At 39.8% G+C, this 23,663-nt stretch overlaps 1 protein-coding gene across 1 annotated transcript in view; it reads right to left on the bottom strand.

Moving 5' to 3' along the window:
• Positions 1–152: 152 nt before the first annotated feature.
• Positions 153–23,663, bottom strand: part of ATP1A3 (ATPase Na+/K+ transporting subunit alpha 3) — a 57,193-nt gene continuing 33,682 nt past the window's right edge. Inside the window, exons 9-23 of the mRNA XM_063436257.1 lie at positions 18,942–19,140; positions 17,374–17,483; positions 17,006–17,140; positions 14,072–14,264; positions 12,798–12,973; positions 11,590–11,726; positions 10,057–10,207; positions 7,325–7,493; positions 7,063–7,217; positions 6,315–6,438; positions 4,181–4,326; positions 3,919–4,049; positions 3,474–3,575; positions 2,850–2,941; positions 153–2,304 (exon numbers count right to left, since the gene is read on the bottom strand). Of these exons, the coding sequence (XP_063292327.1) occupies positions 2,276–2,304; positions 2,850–2,941; positions 3,474–3,575; positions 3,919–4,049; positions 4,181–4,326; positions 6,315–6,438; positions 7,063–7,217; positions 7,325–7,493; positions 10,057–10,207; positions 11,590–11,726; positions 12,798–12,973; positions 14,072–14,264; positions 17,006–17,140; positions 17,374–17,483; positions 18,942–19,140 (2,049 nt within the window). The 3' untranslated portion in view covers positions 153–2,275. The remainder of the gene's footprint in view (positions 2,305–2,849; positions 2,942–3,473; positions 3,576–3,918; positions 4,050–4,180; positions 4,327–6,314; positions 6,439–7,062; positions 7,218–7,324; positions 7,494–10,056; positions 10,208–11,589; positions 11,727–12,797; positions 12,974–14,071; positions 14,265–17,005; positions 17,141–17,373; positions 17,484–18,941; positions 19,141–23,663) is intronic.

The raw sequence follows: 23,663 nt of genomic DNA on the forward strand, positions 1-23,663 counted from the left end.
ATGACTTCGGATAAGGCATTTCCCATTCATTGTGCGATGGTGTAATGCAATTATGCTGATAGGACTACCAATATAAATCTTCACTGCTCCAATAATCACGTTTAGACGAGAATGCACGCGCACGCCGAGATCAGAAAACAACCCGTTTGCAGTTTTTTGGGGTATTTTTTATTATTCATTTATTTTTGTAAATCACAGAAAATGGCAGGAAAACACAAGTTTAAAAAAACAAACAAACAAAAAAAAAATTCTGACAACCTGACAAAAACTAATGTTAAGAGGGGGGTGGAGACACAGAACAGACACTGATGGCAATCACCCCTCCACCTTTAACAGCAGTGAATCCTTTCAACCCTTGCCAACATGATAACATATAGATCTTTCACCTATTGCAAACACTTGCCCTTCTAATATAGCATTCCCTGCCATTACATCTCTCTCGCCCCCGTCCTACTAAACAGACCCTTATTTCACCCCCCTCCTAATATAAAACCAACCACCTCGCACGCTCTATTAATACACAGAGAATCACCCACCTCTCATGCTTTTTCTAGTACACAGACAGCAGGAATACGTACCTCTCACCCCTGCCTAGTACAAAGACAAGAGGGACATGTAAGCATCACCCCCTTCTAAAACAGAGACATAAGGACACCTACCTCTCACCCCCTGCTAATAAACGCACACATACCAAAGACACATAACCTCTCACTCCCATAGACTCTGAATAAAGCAGATATGGAGAAATAGGAAGTGGCAAGGTGGGTGCGGGGGGGGGGGGGCTTGGGGGGATCGGGAGGGGGAGAATATTATTACAGTAACAAGACTCCGATATGAGAGATGCTCTGTGGGTCTCTCTCTGGAAATTGAAGGGTTAACAGGAGAGATCGATCAACACTTTTGAGTTCCTGGCCGGGATGAATTATTTTATTTTAGCAATGTATTGCTTCGCAGTGGGTAACTCACCCCCTTCTGGCACTCAAAGGCTTAATGCCCATTAAAAATAAATAAAATCTACACTGTACACCAGTCAGATTGTTCATAAAGCATAATATTACTGGTGCCCTAGAATATCCCTGGATTAACCCCTTACGCTGCGGGGATACAGTGAGCAGCGTTTTCGCACTCCTTTGGCAGCAAATAGGTTATTTGGAAGAGAGTTCTCTTGCAGCCTTACATTGATCTAACCATATTTCCTTTTTTTTCCCCCTATTCTCTCATATTTTATCTCTTTTCTCTCTTTATTTTTTTTTATTTTTTTTTTATATTTTATACACTTTTTTGTTTTTACATATTTTCTGCACTAGAGGGGGCTGTTAAAGTAAAGTATCGCCACGTTGGCCTATCTAGCACTGCAAGCCTTAAATGGACTCTGTCACTTAAACAGCTTAAATATTTTACATGTAGACTAAATGGAGAAAACTATATGTTGCTCTAGCAGCATAGCATGCAAAAGCAGAGATCGAGAGAACTAACGGTTTAAACTCGCTCATCTCATAATTTGGACTCTGGTAAAATATATGCAAACGTGTGATTCCCATTTTTGGGGATGAGGCCAAAATAATATCCTGTTTGCTCTTGATTTGTACATTTGCTTGAAAGTCTGCTAGCATAGAGTTTTTTACCATATTTTATATTCTAAATTTCTACTGTGTCTGTGACAGAGTTTGACCATTTATATTTATTCTCAGAGACAGTCGACGTTTGACGCAACAGTTGCTGCAGACTGTGTCTGCCAAAAGACTGGACTAGAATCAAGACAGTGCCATTGCAAAGTTTGTCCATCCCTAATTTATCCCCCAAGTGTTATATACCTTTCCTCCTAATCCATATTCCCCTTTTAATCCCACTTCTGCCACCATCCGTTATCTCTTTTTATCTCTCTCTCTCTCCCCCTCCTTTTATATCATAACATTAAAATCAAAACAAAATGGAAAACAAAGAAAAAAAAATCCTGGTACTATTTATATTTATATATAATATATATATATATATATTTATAATTTTACAGAAAAAGGAGAGGAGAGAAATGAGTTGAAAAGAACCAAAATAAACCTGGAACAGAAAGTTTGGGAGTGGGTTTTACAGCTGACATTGCATTACTTTAAATCCAGTGGTATTTGCTGTTTTTTTTTCCAAGGGAATCTGTTGGTGGGGGTTGTTGTTTTTTTTTTTGTTTTTTTTGTTTTTTATGTTTTGATTTTATTTTCTTTCGGGTAGGGGGAAATTCAGAGGTTGGAGAGGGTCCAGGTCTGGGAGACTCTTCTCTGGGAATTTAATAATAAGATTCTTTTTCTACCCAACCTGTAAAAAAAAAAATTGAAATTAAACAGTATTCTAACAGTGTATTTTAATTGTACTTCGTTACTAACACTTATCTCACAAGTACTATGGTTCTAGAGGTAAAATCCTTTTAGGACTGCTCCATTCTAGATTATTCCTCTTGTGTTCCTCCTATTGGTGACGCCAAAAGAATCCCCCCAAAAGCACAGAACAAGCACTTCTGTAGCGCTCTGAGAATAGCAAGTGTGCAAGCTTAGCTGTCAACTTACACAAGCCACATGACCACAGTCGCTGTGGTGTGTCCATTTTACTCAAAGATTTAATGGGTTATTTTAGATTATTTTAAAACCACAGTCATTCTGTCTCTCTATCTTCATAAAGGTTGACATTGACAATGTCACACAACCTATTGTACCACCTTCTGGAATTATATATCATGTTATCCCAATTGCAGTACAAACATTAACGTGACTGATACAACCAATTAAACCTAAATATGAAGTCACCGGGTCTTTACTATCAATAGGAAAAAATATCTTATATTCTCATGACATTTCTGCTCTTACCTCCTGGGTGTCTCCTAAGGATGAGTTTTCGAATCTCATCATATACAAAGATGAGGAAGCTGTATGGGAAGGCACAGAACCACCAGCTGGGTCTATAGGAAACAAAGCAATAGATCGATTATTTGCCTCTTTGCCTGGGCACAAAAAAGATCCAAAAACAATCAATAGATATGCAAGCCTTGAAGAACATAGTCCACATTAAAGTATAGGACACAGCGTGTTGATGCACCTTCTCAGCCAAGTTACAGGACATTCACATGTTGCGCTTATAGTAACCCTACACTTTGTTGACAAATTCAAGTTTTTAATGTAAGGTAAACATCAAGTTGGAATATAGTTGAGTTAGAGAGTTTTTTTTTCTGTTTTCATTTCACTCCAAGCCACTAATACCTGGACTCTTTGTCTTTCTAACAGGTCTAATACATGTCTCATTATAATATGTAATTTTTCAAACTATTTTACCACTGCAAAATTGCCTCATTGTCGATATTTTTTGTACTATAAACTGTTGTGTGTGGATGTATGCTTTCTGCATAATGTGTTGATGTAGTTTCTAGGAGGAAAAGGACACACTATGCAACGACAATCATTGAGAACCCTCAGGGATACCACAACATCTCTTACTTTAGCGGGTACATTCTAAGTGCAATGTCCATTCCAGGGCAGTACGACAAGAAAGCAGCCAGAGCGGTTTCTTCGAACAGACCAAAGATGAGGATCTTGTTCCTGGAAGAGAGGAAGAGATATTCTGATAAGAATAGAAAAAAAGACGACATAGGAAAGAGATACAGCTCATGTAAGACTGGAGTCTGTGTGTTGTGAAGAAATGTTTTTACCCACTGGGTACGAATAAGAGATGATTTTTCCAGCCACTTCAAGCTAATGGATTGGTCAACTGAAATCTAGGCAAGGTTAGAATGTAGCCACCTTAAACAATTAGCTAGAGGGTATTTTGTGGACATCTGGTCCCGGTCAATTGGATATATGGTATGGGTGTTTGGCTGTAATATTCTGGCTGTAATATTTATGTTGTTTAGAGTTGCCTTATTTTGGGTTGTTTGTATCTTACTTCATGCCCTGCTGGAACACTGAATTCCTCCTAGTTTTGCAAATGATGACATCTGCCCACTGTACGACCACAATACTGACGAAGAAGGATGTGTGACACGTGAACTCCACAATTTTTCGCTGTTCATATGTCTAGAGGGAAGAGTAAAGAGTCAGGGATGCATATCTGCAACAGTCACCTCCACCATCGGATTTATACTAGGTAAATATATCAAATTAGATTAGGGATTACATGAACATCGACACATAGGGGTAGAACTAACCCATTGCTGCCCGTAGCTATCTTCCAGGTCATTGCACGTCCTGTCATCCCAGTTTAACCGGATTCCGACCAAATGAGATGGGAGGAAGCCATTCTCTGCCAGAATTACGAAATAGGCAAAGAATCCACCCAGGGCTTGGATCATACCTAATGTGGGAATGAGAGGAAGGAGACATGAGGGAAAAAGTAGAGAGAGACAAGACATACAGGGTTATTCACTAAAGTGTCAATTCAAAGTAATTATCAAACTTAAGGCTAAAGTAGCCAAACGGAAAGCATCGCTGACTTGGAGAATTTATTTTACTTCAGTTAGGTTGACCTTAAATTTTTAATTCTCTTTGAATGCTGTAGAATTTTACTATGTTCCTATTTATATTTACGGTAGGCATGGATGTCTAATGGGTTAAAGAGAACAGATGGTACTTTGCTATGCTGTACCATGAGAACTCTGGAATGTGGTAATTGGGGGCCTTGTCCTTATATGGCCATGGGTATATTTAAAAGGTCTGACGTCATAATGGTCATACCTATACAGAATAGGGGACAAAGGACCACGAGGTCTTGTTCTTCTTGTCCAGCTGTCCTCTAACTATGTAGACTAACTCTCACTTCAGGAGTCCAGCAATTACCATCTCCTGTTTAACATCTAATCTCCTGTAACATCCTTTGTTGTTTTTTTATGTATCAGTAACTGCAAGAATAAACCTGAAGAAACAATAATTCAGAATGTGTTTTAGTATTTTTGGTTAATATAGACTTATATCAACCTGGCGAGCCTTTTACCCAAGCAGACATATACATAAATCAACTGGAAAAAGACACAGAGGAGAAACTATTTTATTACAAATTCTCTTTGGATTCACGTTGAATTCTCACTTTAGTGAATAACCTAGACAGTGTACCTGTTTATGGTATTTCAACCGAACCCCGTGCCACGGCCATCTAGCATGCTCATGGGCACTCTTATAGTGACCTGTTTCCCATATAAGTAACACGTAATTTTCATTCAACAAGAGACACTAGCACCCAACCTACTATTAATAAACAACAAGATTATGACCAAGGCCGGATTTTCTTATAGGCTAACTAGGCTTCAGCCTAGGGCCTCAAGATCAAGAGGGGCCTACATTCAAATTGTTAGCAAAATTAAAATTACGCTATTCTAAAAACAGTGAACACTAAAACACTGAACCGAAAATAAGGAGAAATTCTACGCATATGATATGACCAGTGGCGTACTAAGGGGGGGGCGGTCCGCCCCGGGTGCCACTTACTAGGGGGGTGCCCGGGGCAGACTGCAATGCCCCTCCTGCAGCTCCGCAATGTGCAAATACAAAAAGAGAAGTCCTGCGCTTTCTCCCATTACTAATGGGCCAGCAGCAATGTGCAAAGCTGCATACCATGGATCTCACGTGCACTGCCCAATCAGAGCGTTGCCGCGGGTTACCATGGCAACGCTCTGATTGGGTCTCGCGAGATCCATGAGAGCTGCAGACCAGAAATGAGGGCCACCGGACCACCAGGGACCCCACCGGACCACCAGGGATTTAAGGTAATATTTTACTCACCCCCATCACCATCCCACCTCTCCTCATCACCCCCCCTCTCCTCACCACCACCCCATCACCCCCCTCACCCCCTCTCTCCTCATCACCCCCCCTCGCCCCCCCTCCTTCTCCTCATCACCCCCCTCTCCTCATCACCCCCCCTCCTCATCACCCCCCTCACAATCACCCCCCTCACAATCACCCCCTCTCACAATCACCCCCTCTCACAATCACCCCCCTCTCCTCATTTCAACTTTTTTTAATTTCTTATCCGTGCCACATTTTTTACAAAGGTTAGTACCAATCACAACATGTTTCATTTAACATATTGATATATATCACAGTAATGATGTATTTTATTGTCTCTCATGTAATTTACAAACTTAAAAATGGGAGGTGAAAGGGCCTCATAAGTGGAATAGCCCAGGGCCTCTTCTTATCTAAATTCGGCCCTGATTATGACTATACTGCCTCTCTGTGGTTACTTAAGTGCACTGCCTCACATGATGATAATAATAATAATAATAATAATACATGTTGGAGAAATGAAAGATTGAGATGACCCTGTCATAAACAGAGTGTACCTACCAATCTGTCCGTACGCCATGCTGATCAGTCTTTCGTTGACCAGTTTGTCTGTACGAGGGTTCCTAGGCTGTCTCTTCATGATGTCACTCTCAGCGGCCTCGTAGGCGAGGGAGATGGCAGGAACCTGGAGATGGAGTGCAACATTATATCTGTAATTCTTTAAACTGTGAACCATACTGATCTGACAACTCCATTTGCTAGATTTAGGTCAAACCAGCGGAGTCAATTATTCTTGCCTTAATTTAGCAAGATACTTTTTCATTTCACCACAACAATTCACTTCTCCTGGGTTTATTTACCAAACTTTATCCAAAAGACTTTAATGAAGTGAACGTAAAACTAAATTACAAAAATAGCTGATTTGGGAAAATTCGCCAACTTAAAGTTATTGTAAGAGCACAGCTATTTTAGCTTTAACTGTTTGCAATTTGCATTTCAATTCGCTACATTTTGGAGTTAAGTGAAAATAATAACAATCCTAACCCTATTCTCGTCACTAGTTATAGCTTAATCACACTGCTCAATATTTCAAACGGACAAAAAGGAATGCTTTAATTTCAGGGGTGTGAGTGGAAGGGTGATGGCCATGGGTAGGGCTGTCCTGAGAAATTTTAGGTGACTTACTAATAACAATTTATGCAGCTAAAATGTAAGTTAAAACAAAAAACACATTACTGTGAGGATAATTACTGTGGAGCTCTTGGGGTGTATGGATTAATTCTGTGTTGCTAGCCTGTCGTCTACTCACCATGTCAGTGCCCAGATCAATGCACAGGATAGTGATGGTACCCAAGGGCAGTGGAATGTTGGCCATGATGAAAAGCAGGAAGGGTGTGATCTCAGGAATGTTACTTGTCAGTGTGTAGGCGATGGACTTCTTCAGATTATCAAAGATAAGGCGACCTACATATTGGTGGCAGAAATATAAGCATTGAAATTCCCTACAGATTTAATCAAATCACTCAGGTACCCCTCCGATATCACACACAAATGCCCTGGTATCTTCTTACCTTCCTCAACACCAGTGACAATTGAAGCAAAATTATCGTCCAGGAGAATCATGTCAGCAGCCTGTTTTGAAACATCCGAGCCAGCAATGCCCATGGCAACCCCAATGTCAGCCTTCTTTAGAGCAGGGGAGTCATTTACACCATCGCCTGTCACGGCCACAATTGCACCCTGCAGAGGCGAGAAGTTAAGAAGGAAGCATGAAGAACGAAGGCGTGTTGTTACAGATCTGTGTTTTGGGCTTGGTGCTAGAGCAGTGATGGTCAACTTTGGCACTGCAGATGGTTATAGTACTGAGCAGCATGGGAATTATATATATATATATATATATATATATATATATATGGGTCAGTAAAACAAAAAGATAAATATGACTTTTAAATAATAGGCTGGAAGAAGTTCATAATATCAATTGCAAAACCTTTTACTTTAAAAAAACACTGATGGGAGTGGGGTGCATCAACACAGTTAAAGCTTGAGGGCTGTTTGTAAAAAAACGATTTACTCGACCCTTTAAACATTGGTGCATTAGCAAAGTAGTCCTATAGTATTATATTATCTTTACCTATACCCTGTGTTACTAATGTGGATTTGTAAGGTATAAAAAACAATAATCTTTATAATGTAGATAGGCGGCTCCATCTTAGCTTTGTTGTCAGATGTTCCACATACATGTAGTTGATTCACTAAACACTGAATTGTATTGAATTGAAAACTGAATTGCAAAACTTAAGCAACAATAGGTGATTTGGCAAAAATCCCCAATTCAAGGGACACTCCAGGCACCCAGACCACTTCTGCCCATTGGAGTGGTCTGGGTGCCAACTCCCACCACCCTTAACCCTGCAAGTGTAATTATTGCAGTGTTTTTTATAAACTGCAATAATTACCTTGCAGGTTAATGCCTCCTCTAGTGGCTGTCTATCAGACAGCCACTAGAGGGACTTCCATGTTCTTAGAACACGCTGGACGTCCTAACGCTATGCATGAGGACCTCCAGCGTCACCGTAATCCCCATAGGAAAGCATTATTCAATGTTAATGTTTTAATAGGTTTAATATGCGCGAGCAGCCATTGCCGCACACGCGCATTAGCTCTCCCCCGCCGGCTGATATCGGCGGGGGAGGAGCGTGGGCAGAGCCTGACCCAGCGCCGAGGGAAATCGGCGCTGGATTCAGGTAAGTCACTGAAAGGGGTTTTAACCCCTTCAGCAACATGGGATGGGGGGTAGGAGGGAGAGGCACACTGCAGGGTCCTGCAGTGCCAGGAAAATGGATATGTTTTTCGGCACTGGAGAGTCCCTTTAAAGTCATGTATATGGCTACTTCGACAGAAATGTTATAATTCAGTTTTCATTTCACTACAGTTTAATGTTGAGTAAATTGAAATTAACATGATGTTGTGCAGTATTATGGTGAGTCTGCATCGACACTGATCAGCCACAGCATTAAAATCACAGTTTTTCCTTCGTTGAACCGCTTTTGGTAGGTATTAACCACTGCATAGCTGGTCCACCCCGCAGGACTTGCTGTTTTGGAGATGTTCTGATCAAGGTGTCTACAAATCACTATTTGGCACTTGTCAGAGTCAGAGGGGTCTTTTCGTTTTGCCCATTTTTCCTGCTTCCAACACATGAAATTCAAGGCCTAAGTTCTGCCTAATATATCCCACCCTTTGACAGGTGCCATTGTAACGATATAATCAATGTTATTCACTTCACCTGTCAGCGGTTTTAATGTTGTGGCTGATCAGCGTAGTGATAGGGATACAGGGAATATTACCATATATGTATATTAATATTATTACTATCAATCAATCACTGTGCTGCTTCTGGCTGAAACTCACTGACCAGGAGGGAGAGCACAAAGCTATGCTGGAGGAGTGGGCCCAGCACGGCGACATTTAAACTTGTATATTTTACTCTTATTTTATTCTTGTATGTCTGTATATTTTACTCTTATTTTATTCTTGTATGTCTCTATATTTTACTTTTATTTATTCTTGTATGTCTGTATATTTTACTTTGATTTATTCTTGTATGTCTGTATATTTTACTTTGATTTATTCTTGTATGTCTCTATATTTTACTTTTATTTATTCTTGTATGCCTGTATATTTTACTTTGATTTATTCTTGTACTTTCAAGCACTATAGTGAGTGAATCTGGATTGTTTATTGCTGCCTGTATTTAGACATTTAAACTTGAAGCGCAGGGCTGGCGGCATGCTGTCTGCTCTCCTTAACCTTCTGTCCTATACACAGAGAGCTTGCTGGCCACCGGCCCTGAATAAAGTGGCCTGCATCAAAGGTACTGGAAGGGAGCTCAGCTAGTAGCTTTTTTTTAATCATATCTATGTATGTATACACATGTGCCTGACTGTGTGTGTGTCTGTCTGTGTGTCTGTCTATGCCTGTCTGTCTTTCTCTTTGTCTGTCTTTGTGTGTCTGTGCCTTTGCCTGGCTTTGCCTGTCCATGTCTGTGCCTGTCCGTGACTGCCTGTGATTGTATCTCAGTGCCTGTGTTTGTCTGTCTGTGTTTGTTCTCTGTGCCCAAATGTGTGTAACTTTGTGTGTGTGTGTTGCTGTAAGTAATTGAGGGTGTCAAGAGCCGTATCTTGTAGAGCTGGAGTTTGGAAGAGGTAAGACTTTCACCTTTTGGGCTCAAGCCCCGGATATTTCTTGACCATTGCAATGCCTCTGGCCGTAATGCTTTCTGTAATTCTAGAACTCTCACCTGTCGCTGGCAACCTTCCACGATAATGAGTTTCTGCTGAGGAGAGGTTCGGGCAAAGACAATCTCCGTGTGGTTCTGCAGGATCTCATCAATCTGCTCTGCGCTATAATCCTTCAGATCGGTCCCATGAATTACACAGGCCTTGGCGTCTCTGGGGAGAGGATAATTTAGGGTATGTCAGTCCCCTGGCACTTTTAAAACAGCTATTGTTATGAACCAAATCTACTATTCCTAAAGCAAAGTAATCATAGAATATATTTTCATCATTATGATGACAGGGATGTTTTGGGGCAGATTCTCTGTGAGTTACTAATATGGGTGACATGCTACAATATTACATAGCAGAGAGATTGAAAATTAAAAGGGACACATTAGGCACTATAACTGCTTCATCTCATGGCAGTTGTTATAGTGTTTGGAGTACCCTGGTGTTATCTTTCCATTCAGTGCTAAACCTTTTTCATGTTTTAATACTAAACGATACTCCTCAGCAGCCCAGCCCCTCTGTGCAATTGGTCTAATGAGGAAGAGTTAGTCTGAACAGCAATGGATGGCTGTGATTGGCTGAGAGTGTATCACAGTGCCCATTTCTGGTATGAACTGGTATGGCTAGAAGGAAGTATGTAATATTTACCACAGCCATACGTCCAGTTGGGACCAGGCTGTGGATGACTAGCGACCAACATTAATTTTTATTAATAAAAAGCAAAATAATTTAAAACAAAACAATTCACCACTAGACCAACATGTGGTGATGTGATCTCACTCTTTTTTCCCTTCTATGTTCTTTAAAAAACTAAAACTAATGAATAAATATATGTGTTCATTGGTTGATGGGTTGTTGGGGGAATTGTATTAAAAGACATTACCTAAATGTTCACATTATGCCCGTATGTAGTCTGCAACCATGAGATATTAAAATGGATAATTCAAAGATATATGACCTCCCATTAGAGATTGTTTCAGTATTATTCCAGTAGCACATGATATGAAGTAGGTTGTCAATTAACAATAAACTGGTAACATTGTAGCAAATGTCAGTTTCTTGTTCCTTTCTCTGAAAATAAGTACTGCCATGGGCACTTCTGTGTTCAGAGTGACCTCACTTCCCATGATGCACTGTACGGAAATGAGGTACCAGCACTCTGGCATCCCTTCAATAGTGCCATGTGTACATAACTGCAAGGCTCAGTAATTTACATGCAATGTCTGCCATGCCATGTAAAAACAATATTGTAAAAAAAGTAAAACTGCTAAGATTTTAATAAGATAAAAGTGCAATTAGTAGCAACTCTTCTGCTGTATTTTCTGCAGCTGGTAATCACTGGATAAATCCCTCACTAAATTCAGTCCGATTACTATGATTGTCATAATATCGTAAGAACATCATCCTGTCACAATTGTACCCAACACATATGTTTTCTATGGGTTCACATTCGTTGCATTTTATTTATTGTCCACGATGGTCTTCACTTCCTTTTTCCCTTGGCCTCTTTCATCAACATGTAAATATGTTCATTGTGAAAAACCCACCTGGGGTTGACTTGGCTGACGGGGATGTTTAGTCTGGCTGCAATGTCCTCTACAGTCTCATTACCCTCTGAGATGATACCGACTCCTTTAGCGATGGCTTTAGCTGTAATCGGGTGGTCTCCTGTTACCATAATAACCTGTGGAAGATCAAAGAGTGGTTAGTCTGATCCAGAATGAATAATCTCAGTAATCCCTGTTTTACTGAGTGAGTCACATGCACTATATCGAGATCCATCACTGACCCGTATTTTATCTGCTCTAGCAGATAATACCACTCAGGGACTTCAATCTAATGCCAGATGTAAAAAGATATCAGATGAGCTTAATTTATAGCTAACCCGTTGAAACTAAAGTAATGCAAATAACATATTTTAGAAGTGAATTACCGGTACTTAAATAGCATACATGCATAAATAGTTTAGTATCATTTAGAATCAAATATATTGGAAATGAGAAAAGCTAAATCTGCCAAAAATAAATGTATGCCGGATGGAGTGATTTTGAAGCCGTTTTGAAGAAATCCTTTAATTGACGAGGGATTGGCTGGCAGTATTATTAGAACTATTCTCTGTGTAGGGGTTGGACACTATTTAGGGAAAATAGCACTAGTGTGGGCGAGTTCTTAACAGTGCAATTACTTCCACCCCAACTTTTGCCGACTACACCACTTAGGGAATTGCAAGTGTCTGAGACTTATTTGGCCTTCAGAAAGTAGTGGAAAGAATTTCGTTATTCACCAATCACCATAGTTAGTCTGGCTCCTGTTGCCATTCCAAGGGGAACACTTTGTGGTATTCACTATAGTAGGTTTGGGTTTGATTTGGTGAGATCCACAGCTAAACTAGTTGAGGTCCCTATTGAGGTAGTCGAGGTAACAGTTGACCAGATATCAGCTGGAGAGCAGTGGAATTTGATCACAACCCCAATTTATTAAGAACCATCAGCTTTTTATTTCCTTGCAATTCCACATATTACTACAGAGAGAATCTGGGATAAGCCAGACATTGCGTCAATATTTTATCCAGGGTGGGTGCTGTACTGGATAAATGGACATCTTATGCAGCGCTCTATTGTGAGTGGTCGTGATGTTAAACCTAATGATCTTCAAGCTTGTTGTACCTCCTTCCATTGTCAAAACCAAAGATGTGTTCAATGCTTACAATGATTTACCATTTTCCTCAAATTACCCTCCTCATTTTCCCCCTCACCTTGATTCCGGCACTTCGGCATTTACCAACAGCATCTGGCACAGCTGCCCTGGGAGGGTCAATCATAGACATAAGTCCCACAAAGCACATGTTTTCTGTGGTAAAGTTCAGGTCTTCGGTATCAAAAGCAAAGCCCTTGGGATGCAGCTCCTCTGGGAAGTAGTAATGGCAGAACCCTGCAAGAAAGAGGTTTTGACAATGGATTACATGGATGAGAGATGATGGACACTAAAATCATCAGCTGGAACTTGTGTACCAATCTTGGGTACAATTAATTTGTAACAAACCTTTTTAAAAAAAAAGCATTCAATAGCTTATTGTTCCAAATCATGACATGGAAGCTGGAAGATCGAAGCAGCAAACAAAATGTAAAGGAAGATACTCAACCAAGTCCTAAGCACAGCTTAATTCCCCAAACTAGGGTTTGTAGAAGAGCTGATCCCATACCAGCAGCAGAAGTACAATAACCTGTTCTGAACTACAGTATTTATCTAACTGTTCTATAAGATGTAACCATCAGAAACTCTGTATATTTTTTTGTTTTTATTTTTCACAGTGTATTAGAATTTAGATATTAGAGTAACTAGTTACGGACTATAACAGTGTTACTGATTACAACACGGTAAAGCCACTGGGGACAACTTTACTAGCCTATTCAAGTAGATTGCAGATCAGAAAAAGTGTACACCCCAGACTAGCATGGTCAACATATTACGATACCAAAATGGAGGTTCTCATTAAAGAAGTATACAGATGTATACATGAATGCAAAAGGACAGTTCTTGTTGGATATATACATTTAGATTATTTTTGTTTGCATTATCGGTTAAATAAAAGCCTATTTTTTTCTTTTTCAGATAATTGGCTTCCGTGTCTCAAATTCAGTGTAAAGGGTGAATAGTTATTCTCTCGGTGTCAAAACACTTACGTATTTTTTTTTTTTTAATCTCAAACACCACAATGAACACCTACATATCTTCATTTCCTGGCACCCGAAGTATATATTTATGTGGATATTATTCCATAATTGCACTGACTAAATACTTAAGATAGTTCTCTCAGAAGTACTCAACCACCTCCTATAGTTAGACATTCCAAGCTTTCTCAATTCTACCTTTACTTTTTCCTATACAATTTTAATATACTGTGTATACTTACAATCAGTCCCTTTTCTGAAGTATGCTCAGCATTCCGTATAAGTATAAATGTAGAAAATGCACTATTTGCTTTTAGACATTATTTCAGCCTGATGGACAGGTTTTCTATGTACATACCCAATACTCTTTCTCCGAGGCCACCCAGCTCCAGGTAGGCATTCTGGAAAGCTTCCTTTAGCTCCTCATCTAATGGCTGCTCTTGGCCTTGTATTAGTATGGTGGAGCAATTTTCGAGAATTCTCTCTGGGGCTCCCTTCATTACCAGCAGATAGCGATTATCGTTGGGGTCCTCGGTTTCATGGATGGACAACTGAGAACACAGAAAGGTTCTTCACATTAGCGAAAAGAAATTCACAGATACACAATTGACATGATCTCTATTATCATTTGTACATACTAACAATGAATGTAAGGCTACACATTTGTACATACTAACAATGAATGTAAGGTTACACATTTGTACAGGTCCAAAATGCATGTCAGTTGTCAAAACCCCTTCAGCAACCTGTGGTGGGAGGGAGAGGGGACCTGCAGTGTCAGGAAAACATTTTGTTTTCCTGGCACTGGAGTGTCCCTTTAAGGTGTATGCAGCTGAGAGATCCTGTCATACACTAAAGGTAGGGATGAGTTTCTCATATTTAAGTGTTCTTGCATAGCAAGACCACTTACTGTTATCTCACATATATATTATTATTCTTATTATAGACAAATTTACCACCCTAACTCCTCCCACAGTTTTTACACTACATAGACAGTAATATACCGAAACGTGCGATTGTTCCCGATTGGTGTGCTATTACTTTGTGGAACGTTTCGCCGAATGGTTCACGGAATATCGGCGTTCTTGTGGCGAAATTGGTCCCATAGGAATGAATGGCAAAATTTTCAAAACTACAGTGGGAGCTGGCAAAAGCTGAAAAATCAGGACATGATATCTAAACTGACACCACTCCCTCATTTTCAAGCCCACCTACACAAATTTTATATCAAAACGTTCAGCTATCCCTGCTGCCACTAGAAATGTCCACGGCTAAGCCATAGTCCTGATAGTTTTCACAATATGACCATTTGTTTGCAACTCACGCCTTCCATTGACATTCATTGAAACTTCACTCAAGCCAGCTCAAACTTGAAGGGCAATTTCTAAACTGCGACTATGCCTTCATTTGTAATACTTCAGAGACATACTATGCATCAAAATGTAGGTCTGGGTCTTGTGATTCTCACAATATAAAGCTCTTCGCTGTAGAATTTATAGTTTTTAAAATACGACCGTTTGAAGATGGCAACCGCCAAAATACTCTGACCTGTGCCAGGCTGCAGCAGCAAGTGATGTCATAGACAGGGCCTTTTGCACCTGCTAATGTTTTTATAAATGTATGTTTTAATGTAACTGTGAAGCACTTTGGGCAACAACGTTGCAATTAAATGTGCTATATAAATAAATAATAACAGTTACTCCGCCCACTCCAGTTGTAGACTACTGGTGGAGGCAAGAACACTTCACACAATTTCCCCAGAAATTGTAGCTCTTCTAGTTGTACATATACTTTGTTTAAAAATAATTATATTTCCATGCAAAACTTGATGAAATTATTATTATATTAAAAAATAGTCTTTGGGTGATAGTTGTCCTTTAATTTTGCACCCATCACATTTTTTTTTGGTGTTCAAACGAACAGGGCTTTCTACTAAAGTGGGAATTCAAACCGAATGTAAAAATTTATGGGCAGAGTAGCTGGTCTGAAACCATAGCTAACTTAGAATTTTTTTTTTTTAATTTCAGCTATTTTAACCTTTAATATAAAATGTATTTTGAATTCTAACTTTAGTAAATAATCCTGTAAGGGTTAAAGTCAGCGTGACCCAGGGCAGTGTGATGAATAGATAGTTAAAAAGCTTTTATGTTATCATAAAACGGGTGTTAAGGAGGATCAAGCTGGATCCTACACTGCCTGGACCTAATCTGCACAGAGAGAGAATGAAAATGACAGGGGGACATAGAGGGCTCAGGGAGAGAGGGAAACTGGGGGGGGGGGTTGCCATGGGCGATATGGATTGCATCAGACAAACACAGCTGAACTGTATACAAAATAGATTAAAAGTGATGGTGATTTAAAGAATTAAAGATGTCACCTTGGCCATATGTTTACAGACGGCTATAAGTTCCACATGCAATTAAGTGGTAGATGACCAGAACTAGAAAAAAAATAATCTGTAAAAGAATCTTATAGGGAACGTTGAGATTAGTTAACTAATTTTATGCTGGCCGCATATTAATTCTACATACTGCCTGGAAACACTATTCATCATGTGCCTCCTAAAACATGCGGAATTTGAAGCCGTTTTTGAAAACTTGGCCTAGTCAGTAGCAATTCTGACAGTCAACAAGGCTTCAGAAGATAGACAAAGACAATAAATCATCTGCAAAGATAGATATAGCAAAGTTCTGGGTTAAAGACCAATGACTGGGCCAGTAGGAACATTCCATTGTGTCCATGATGATGGCCTCACGTTTAGAACTTTGTCCCAGAATTGTCCTTTTTTTATGACCACGTTCTATATCAATAGTTCATTGTAATTTCACTGTGTGTCTTACATAGCACTGCTTTTCCCCACAAATGATACCAAAATCGAAAATGGCAGAAGACATATTCAATTTTTTCTTCAATTGCAGTAGCAATTATATGGTACTTTCTGCTTTTTTCACATTAACTAAAGACATTGAGAAGAAAGGAGCCGTGACATAATTGCTCTACAGCTGGGAGATAATAATTATTCATTCGGCAAGGCTAAGATGCACCGTCTGGTTATTTGTCCCTAATTTATCACGCAAGGAACTAAAATTGATATCGCAATTAAACAAAAGTGTGAATACAGTTACCAAGTAACGGTTTACTAAGATCGGCAATTTTGGAATATGTTCTGAGTCACATTTTTAAACTTCTGTTTGGTGTTCACCATGTGTTCACAAACTACAACGAACGTCTTTACATTTTTGTCCTTTGGAGGAAATGGACTTCATCACCTGCAGTTCGCTGTGGAACTAACCTGGTACTTGTTGGTGGAGTTAAAGGGAATTTCTGCTACCTTCTTGTTCTTTTCTCTCATAAGCTTCACAGACCCACAGGACAATTCAATGCACTTAAGGAGAGCGGACTCGGATGCATCACCTGCCACATCTCTCTAAGGGAGATATAGACACAGAGACATCGACATGTCAGTGTAGATCTGATGTTCAATCTAAATTGTCCAGTTAGGACGATAAATTACAAAGATATAAAGCAAGATGCAAGAAACAATACATTTTCATGGATTGAATGACCATAGTCCAGAAAGCATTACATATGAAACAAAAAAACTGAACTATACGTATTAACATATATTGTAACAAAGTACCAGTATTGTAGCTAATTCACCTTCAGTACGGGAATGTTGTCATTTCCTGCTTTGAAGACAGCACGATTGCAGAGAGAGGCAACCCGAGCTAAGGCCACCCAAGTAAGAGAGCTTTTGTCAAATGATGCACCTGAGAGATGGAGACAAAGAATATCATCAGGGTGTAAATTAAAGAGAAAATATGGTTTTAAAAAAAAAAAAGCCAAAGAGGTAACACTTGGGCCCTATTAAAAGATGGACTGGTGAAGCTACAGCCAGGCCAAGGCTCTTCAATAGGCTCCGAAATCTTGATTAATATATATATTTTTTATAAATTTTTTTTATAAATCATTAACTCCTCCCCCCCAGTATTCCTGGATGGTATATAGAGACTGTCGCATGGTATATGTATGATTTAAAAAAAAAAAATGAACTGCAACTTGCAAGTTCCCCTCCTGCTCTAAATCAAATAAATGTGTTTTATTTTATTTGTGTAAGGCAATTATTATATTATTATATATTTTTAAGAATAGACTTCTGTTAATCTCAGAAAACTATTAATAAAATGGACAGAACACAATAAGAAAGTGTAAAATGTGCGGTGTTGCCTTGGATGGGAAGGATAATACTGGGTACGTAGCCATGTACATTTAGAGAGGATGTGCACTACTGCTGACTGATTGTATATGCTGTAATAACATGGTCAGCTAGCAACCAAACTCAGTTTTGCCTTCCTTGTGTTCTCTTGGAATATATACGTGCATCAAGCAAACATGTTTTATAATAGAAACTTCCTTGTATGACACTGGCCTACTCTTTTCTCGATGCAATCTGCATTAGTAACACATCCCTTATAATTGTTCCCATTTATATGGCAATTAAACCGTTTATATACCAATTGCTTGAGGACAGTATGGTATTTTCTCCGGTGTTCCCAAGAAACAGAATACTGAATACATATTTTTGGATGGCAAAACACAGGACCCAATTTGGGACTGTCCCACCAGATCCAGGACACCTGGGAGATATGGCTATTTTAGTATTTTCTATCTATATGATTCTATGATAAGGTCCATCTTTAACAGCAACACCAGACCCAATAGGCTCTTTTCCAGTGCAAAGAGAGAAAGTGTGATAACCAGTGTAAAAACACAGGATGGCATATGAAGACAAAATCAGCCGTGGTTGTGAGATAGTAAAAGACTGGAAACATTTGTTCTAGATGTGAATACAAATGAAATAGATTTTTTTTATGTACACAGAACTCTGCATGGATTGCCTTATGGCTACTGCACAGATTGTCTATGGATCTGACAGATGGAGGCTTCTGAAGTTACAAGGCATGACATATATATCTCTGTAATCTATATCAGTGTGACCTGCGTACTATGCTGGAGCATTCACAAAGATATGTGTGTACCAGGGATATACAGAAAATATTTCTTGTGACCCCCATTGCCAACATTGTTATTCATGAGTTATGAATGTCCTGAGCTCTGTTAACCCTGCAGCCATAGATAATCCCAGGGACTTCATACACACTCACCATAGTCTGGCCGCATTGCCGGACAATGATACCCTAGCCAACAAAGCTCTGTGTGTTACCCACCTGACTGATCCTCTGTGGTGTCAGCCTCATGAATCTGGTTATCAAACCACATGTGTGCCACAGTCATACGGTTCTGTGTTAGGGTCCCAGTCTTATCTGAGCAAATGGTAGAAGTTGACCCAAGAGTCTCCACAGCTTCCAGGTTTTTCACCAGGCAATTCTTTCGGGCCATTCGCTTGGCTGTTAGAGTCAAACATACCTTTGAAGAATAAACAGAATAATAGTGATCATGTGTTCCTATGGGAATGGACACAACTTAGCTAGACTTCAACACATTCTATAAAAATATGGTGGAACAGAACCAAGCTGGAATTCTTGGAGAACAATCGGTCTGGAATTGTCGGAGGACAACCCAACTAAGTTTGCAAATTGAAAAAGAAGACACACATGATGCAAGTGATCGTTATCAAATGCTTAGTTTACTGGGGCAGCAGAGCTCAGTAAGACAGTATCTAGAGAAGGATGAAGTACAATAATCGCCATCGGGAGGCAGATTTGTTGAGACGCAAACAGTAATGAATTGGCTCTCGCAAGAGTTTTTATCGAGTCTTGGGAGTGACAAAATGCAGTTGTCTGTGTCACAATAAAACTGCCTTTGAAAGGATAATTGATGTACCTCATCTTTTTCTATATACAATCCAAGATTGGTGTGAGCTGAAATTAAAAAAACAAAAAACACTATTTTCCTTTGTAAATTTAAAAACCAGGAGAGACCCAAACTGTGTGCAGTTCAACTAATTTATACTGTCAACGTTAATTTACATAGCAATATTATGACAATATGATTAAAGGGATATGTGCCTTCTTTTTTATTTAGGAACTAATGTATATTCAATTTTAACTAAACTTCTATTGATATGTCTCTGAACTTTACATGGTGGTGTGATAATCCTTGAGTCTCATGACACATTCACAGAGCAACAATAATTAGGTAGCAGTTGAGAGGCATTATTGATTCCGGAGCTTGTTGGAGGTGATGTCACGAGGCTTACATATAAGGCGCCACACTGGGAGACATGAATCTTTCATGGGGATTTCCAGGTTGTATTAGGTGGGTCCCACAGGAATTCACATCTACATACAAGATTCATTTTAGGCCTTTTGCTTTTTTTATTCTGTGTTTTTTTTTGTGATTTATGTGTGATTTGTTCCTATCCATCCCTGTCTCTGTTTAGTACTGTATCTTTAAATTATTTGAAAACCGTTTGATTAATTGGAATCATTTAGATTTTATATGGAATCCTTTTTTAATGATGACTAGGCCCACCAGTGTCATTTTACATGTTGCTCTTCCTACAGAGGAAATATTTGCACTTATCTGCCTGCCATGGATCTAATATCTTCATATGATGTATCCCTTCACTAAAATGTAACGAGAATATTCCTGCAATGAAATCTACCAAGATTTATATTTTAGTTTCATACATATCTTATTTACTCTGTCAATGTCATGAATATTTGAATTGAAGCCCGAACTCGAAGCTTAGGAAACAACGACTTCCTTTGCATACCTTAGCCTATATTTTAAATGTTTTCAGAACAGCACACTGTTATTTTTTATACAGTGACAATATTTTTCGGGTAAGGGCATTCGCTGTAGGAATCGTATATTTTAATAGGGATGTAAAGACTAAGAGAAGGCCCAGTGCATCTAGAATGTTGTTCTAGTTTAGATCTATGCCACAAGACTCACAGATTACTAATTACTACATACTACTCTGTAGCTACTTCCATTATACATATGCTATTGTTACCCTGATTTCGTAATCAGAATTGCTTAAAGTCAACATTTTATACAATTCTTAGACTTCCTTCTGTACATATCTCTTTTACCATGTTTGAAAACATTTGTATAGATTTTCACGAGCCATACCCTTTTCTTTGAGAAAGAACCACTCATAAATGATGTCTAATGATATCCATTGGACTGTTTTCTAAAAACCTTATTGATCAGTAAAATTAATATTTTTTTTTATCTATCCACTCACATTGCTGTTTAACACTTCAATGGTGTGGTTCTATACAAAGAATTATGGTGTATTGTGTATGCAGTTATATGGAGAAGTTTAATCTAAATAAAGCGCGTTGAGAATTTATTAAAGGAATTTTGGAATAGGGTCCACCAAATGGAACATTATATTCTAGATTATTTTTTTTCTATAGAAATGTAAGTAGACGTGTGACCTATTGCTTCTAGCTACTAACCTTTCTTTCAGAACAGTTTATTATCTTTTTATTACAGATTCTTTTAAGGATGGATAAAAACACGACTTTGTCTTGCAATGAGCAAGGGGAATTCAATCCCATTTTTATGGCACCACAAGATGGGGCATTTGTATTTACCAAAACATAGTATTTTTTTCAGGAGATTCTGCATTTGTAAATACGGATTAATAGCAAAATTTAAGAAGACAAAATGACAATAGAAAATGCATAATCCAGGCTTGCCTTGATGCAATGGCTGATCACGCATGATATGACCACATTCCGTCATTCCATCTGTGATTGGTGCATTTCCTGAAGCTGTTAAATTATTCAGAGCTTCTTTTGTGTGGACTGGCTCCCTTGTGTATTGTGCATAATTTGGAATCACTTCAGCAAACAAGTAATGCTTGTTTTAGGTGAGTACTTCCCTCGTAAGTCATTTATTCATAAATATTTAATTTCATGGTGATCTGATATTAAAGATAACATGCCTCCTGTGTAAGCAGTAAGTCTGCATTCTAGCATTCGCTCGTATAAATAAAAAGATCGACTAGTATAGTCCTCAAAATACTTTAATTATGGCTAAATTATAAAAGCTTTAAAAGGAATCCACCGTTCCCCTGGCAACAGTGCTACTGGAAACCAATCCCCTGTCAGATCAGCCACCATGAGATACAGCAGACGGGAGATAGAGAATTAACACAATCCTTTGAAATTACATCAGAGGCTCAATTCCGCTTGTAAGTAATTAATTCTGGGATGAGTATTATAAACTATGATAACAATGTCCGATTTGCTTTGTGTCATGCAGACCAGTTATTTTACATATACTCTAAATTAAAAGCGTATTAGTGGGGGGCGGAGCTTGCAACTCAACATGAACGGACGCTATATCTAACAGCTCCAAGAACACACAAACTAAATCCACAAAAAAAAAAAAACACTTTCCTGTAAGCATCCAGCCATATTACACACCTAGACGGCTACAGCAGAAAACACCGCACCTTTCAATGCCGTTTTTTCAACCGCAGAAGCTACAGAAGCGGAAACACAAGATCGGGGCCTACCACGCACCATCAAGCCTGGGCCTCGAGGAAATCCTATGCAGACACCTGGCGAAATGCATAGGCCAGACGTACCTGCTGGACATCCCTGACATACCGGAACACACCCCGGCCATGGGACGTCGCTCCCAAAGGCACCAAGGTACCAGAGACAGGGATATAGGGGCCATGTTCCAAAAGCCCGCCCACACCCGGCCGGTACCTACGGCAGAACCGTATCCAGGCGCCCCCCCATACCCAGCAGTGCCCAGACGAGCCGGTGAGCCCCCACATGAACCAACCAGGTATGGCACCCAGGGCAGCAGGGTAGGGGCCCAACCTCCAGGGGCACTCTCCAATGCAGCAGCATGAACAGCCACACACTCGGGCAAAACAGAGCCAAGACACACTGGGGCACCCTCATGCAACACAGCAGGACAGGGCACAATCTCTAACGCAGCCCAGACCTGCCTCACCCAGAAACCTACAAACAACACAGTCACCATTATTGGAGACGGAGGATGATTCAGCCCCAACCACTAAAAGGGACCTGAAAATCCTGTTGGCAGACATCCACAAACTCCTGGCAGCAGACTCAGCTGTCCTCAAGACAGAATTAAACAAGGTCACAGAAAGGGTGAGCACCACAGAGAAGGAGGTGGTGTTAGTCCACACTCACATGAACAAGATGGGAGAATCTATTAAACAACTACAACAACAGCAAACTTACCAATCAATCAAAATGTCCACCATGGAAGACCGACAATGCCGCTCACACATACAAATCCGGGGCATCCCCATGACAATATCAACCGAAGAACTGCCGCAATATATCAGGCGCCTGCTAAACACAGTGCTCCCACACACAGTGGTAAAGAAAATAAACATAGACGGAATATACCACCTGCCAGGATTCCCCCACCTGAAGAACAAAGCAGCCAGAGACGTCATCCTCAGATGCGTCAAAGTGCAAGACAAGCTTCACATCATGGCAAGCCTGAAAGACAAGACACCACTAAAGTTTGAAGACTCTTCACTAACGTTTTTTCAGGACCTCTTGAAAGCCAACCTCTTATGGCGCAAAACCTATGGACCACTTACCACACAACTCCGATCAGCGGGTATCGCCTACAGATGGGGCGCCAACGGGACTCTAGAAGTACCCCATGAGGGAACTACCCATTTATTAACCTCAGTGGAGGAAGCATCTCCCCTTCTAGCCACCCTGGGACTGCCTAACCCGACGACTACACATCAGAGAAGCCCACTCGAAACAACATGGGGCCCTTAAAGCACCACTCAGCACGAACCGAGACCCAGTGGATCGCAACATCGAGTGCCGTGAACATTGGGAGCCGCTATTACTAGCTTTGCCAATACAACAGTTGCACACCCGTGCCTTAGAGTTCCAAATGTTCAATAACCTATAGACAACCGTTTATGTCAATGGATGTACAATCTCCTCTTCTTCCTT

This window comes from Pelobates fuscus, chromosome 11, assembly GCF_036172605.1.
Source record: "Pelobates fuscus isolate aPelFus1 chromosome 11, aPelFus1.pri, whole genome shotgun sequence".
In the NCBI taxonomy this organism is placed as follows: Eukaryota; Metazoa; Chordata; class Amphibia; order Anura; family Pelobatidae; genus Pelobates; species Pelobates fuscus.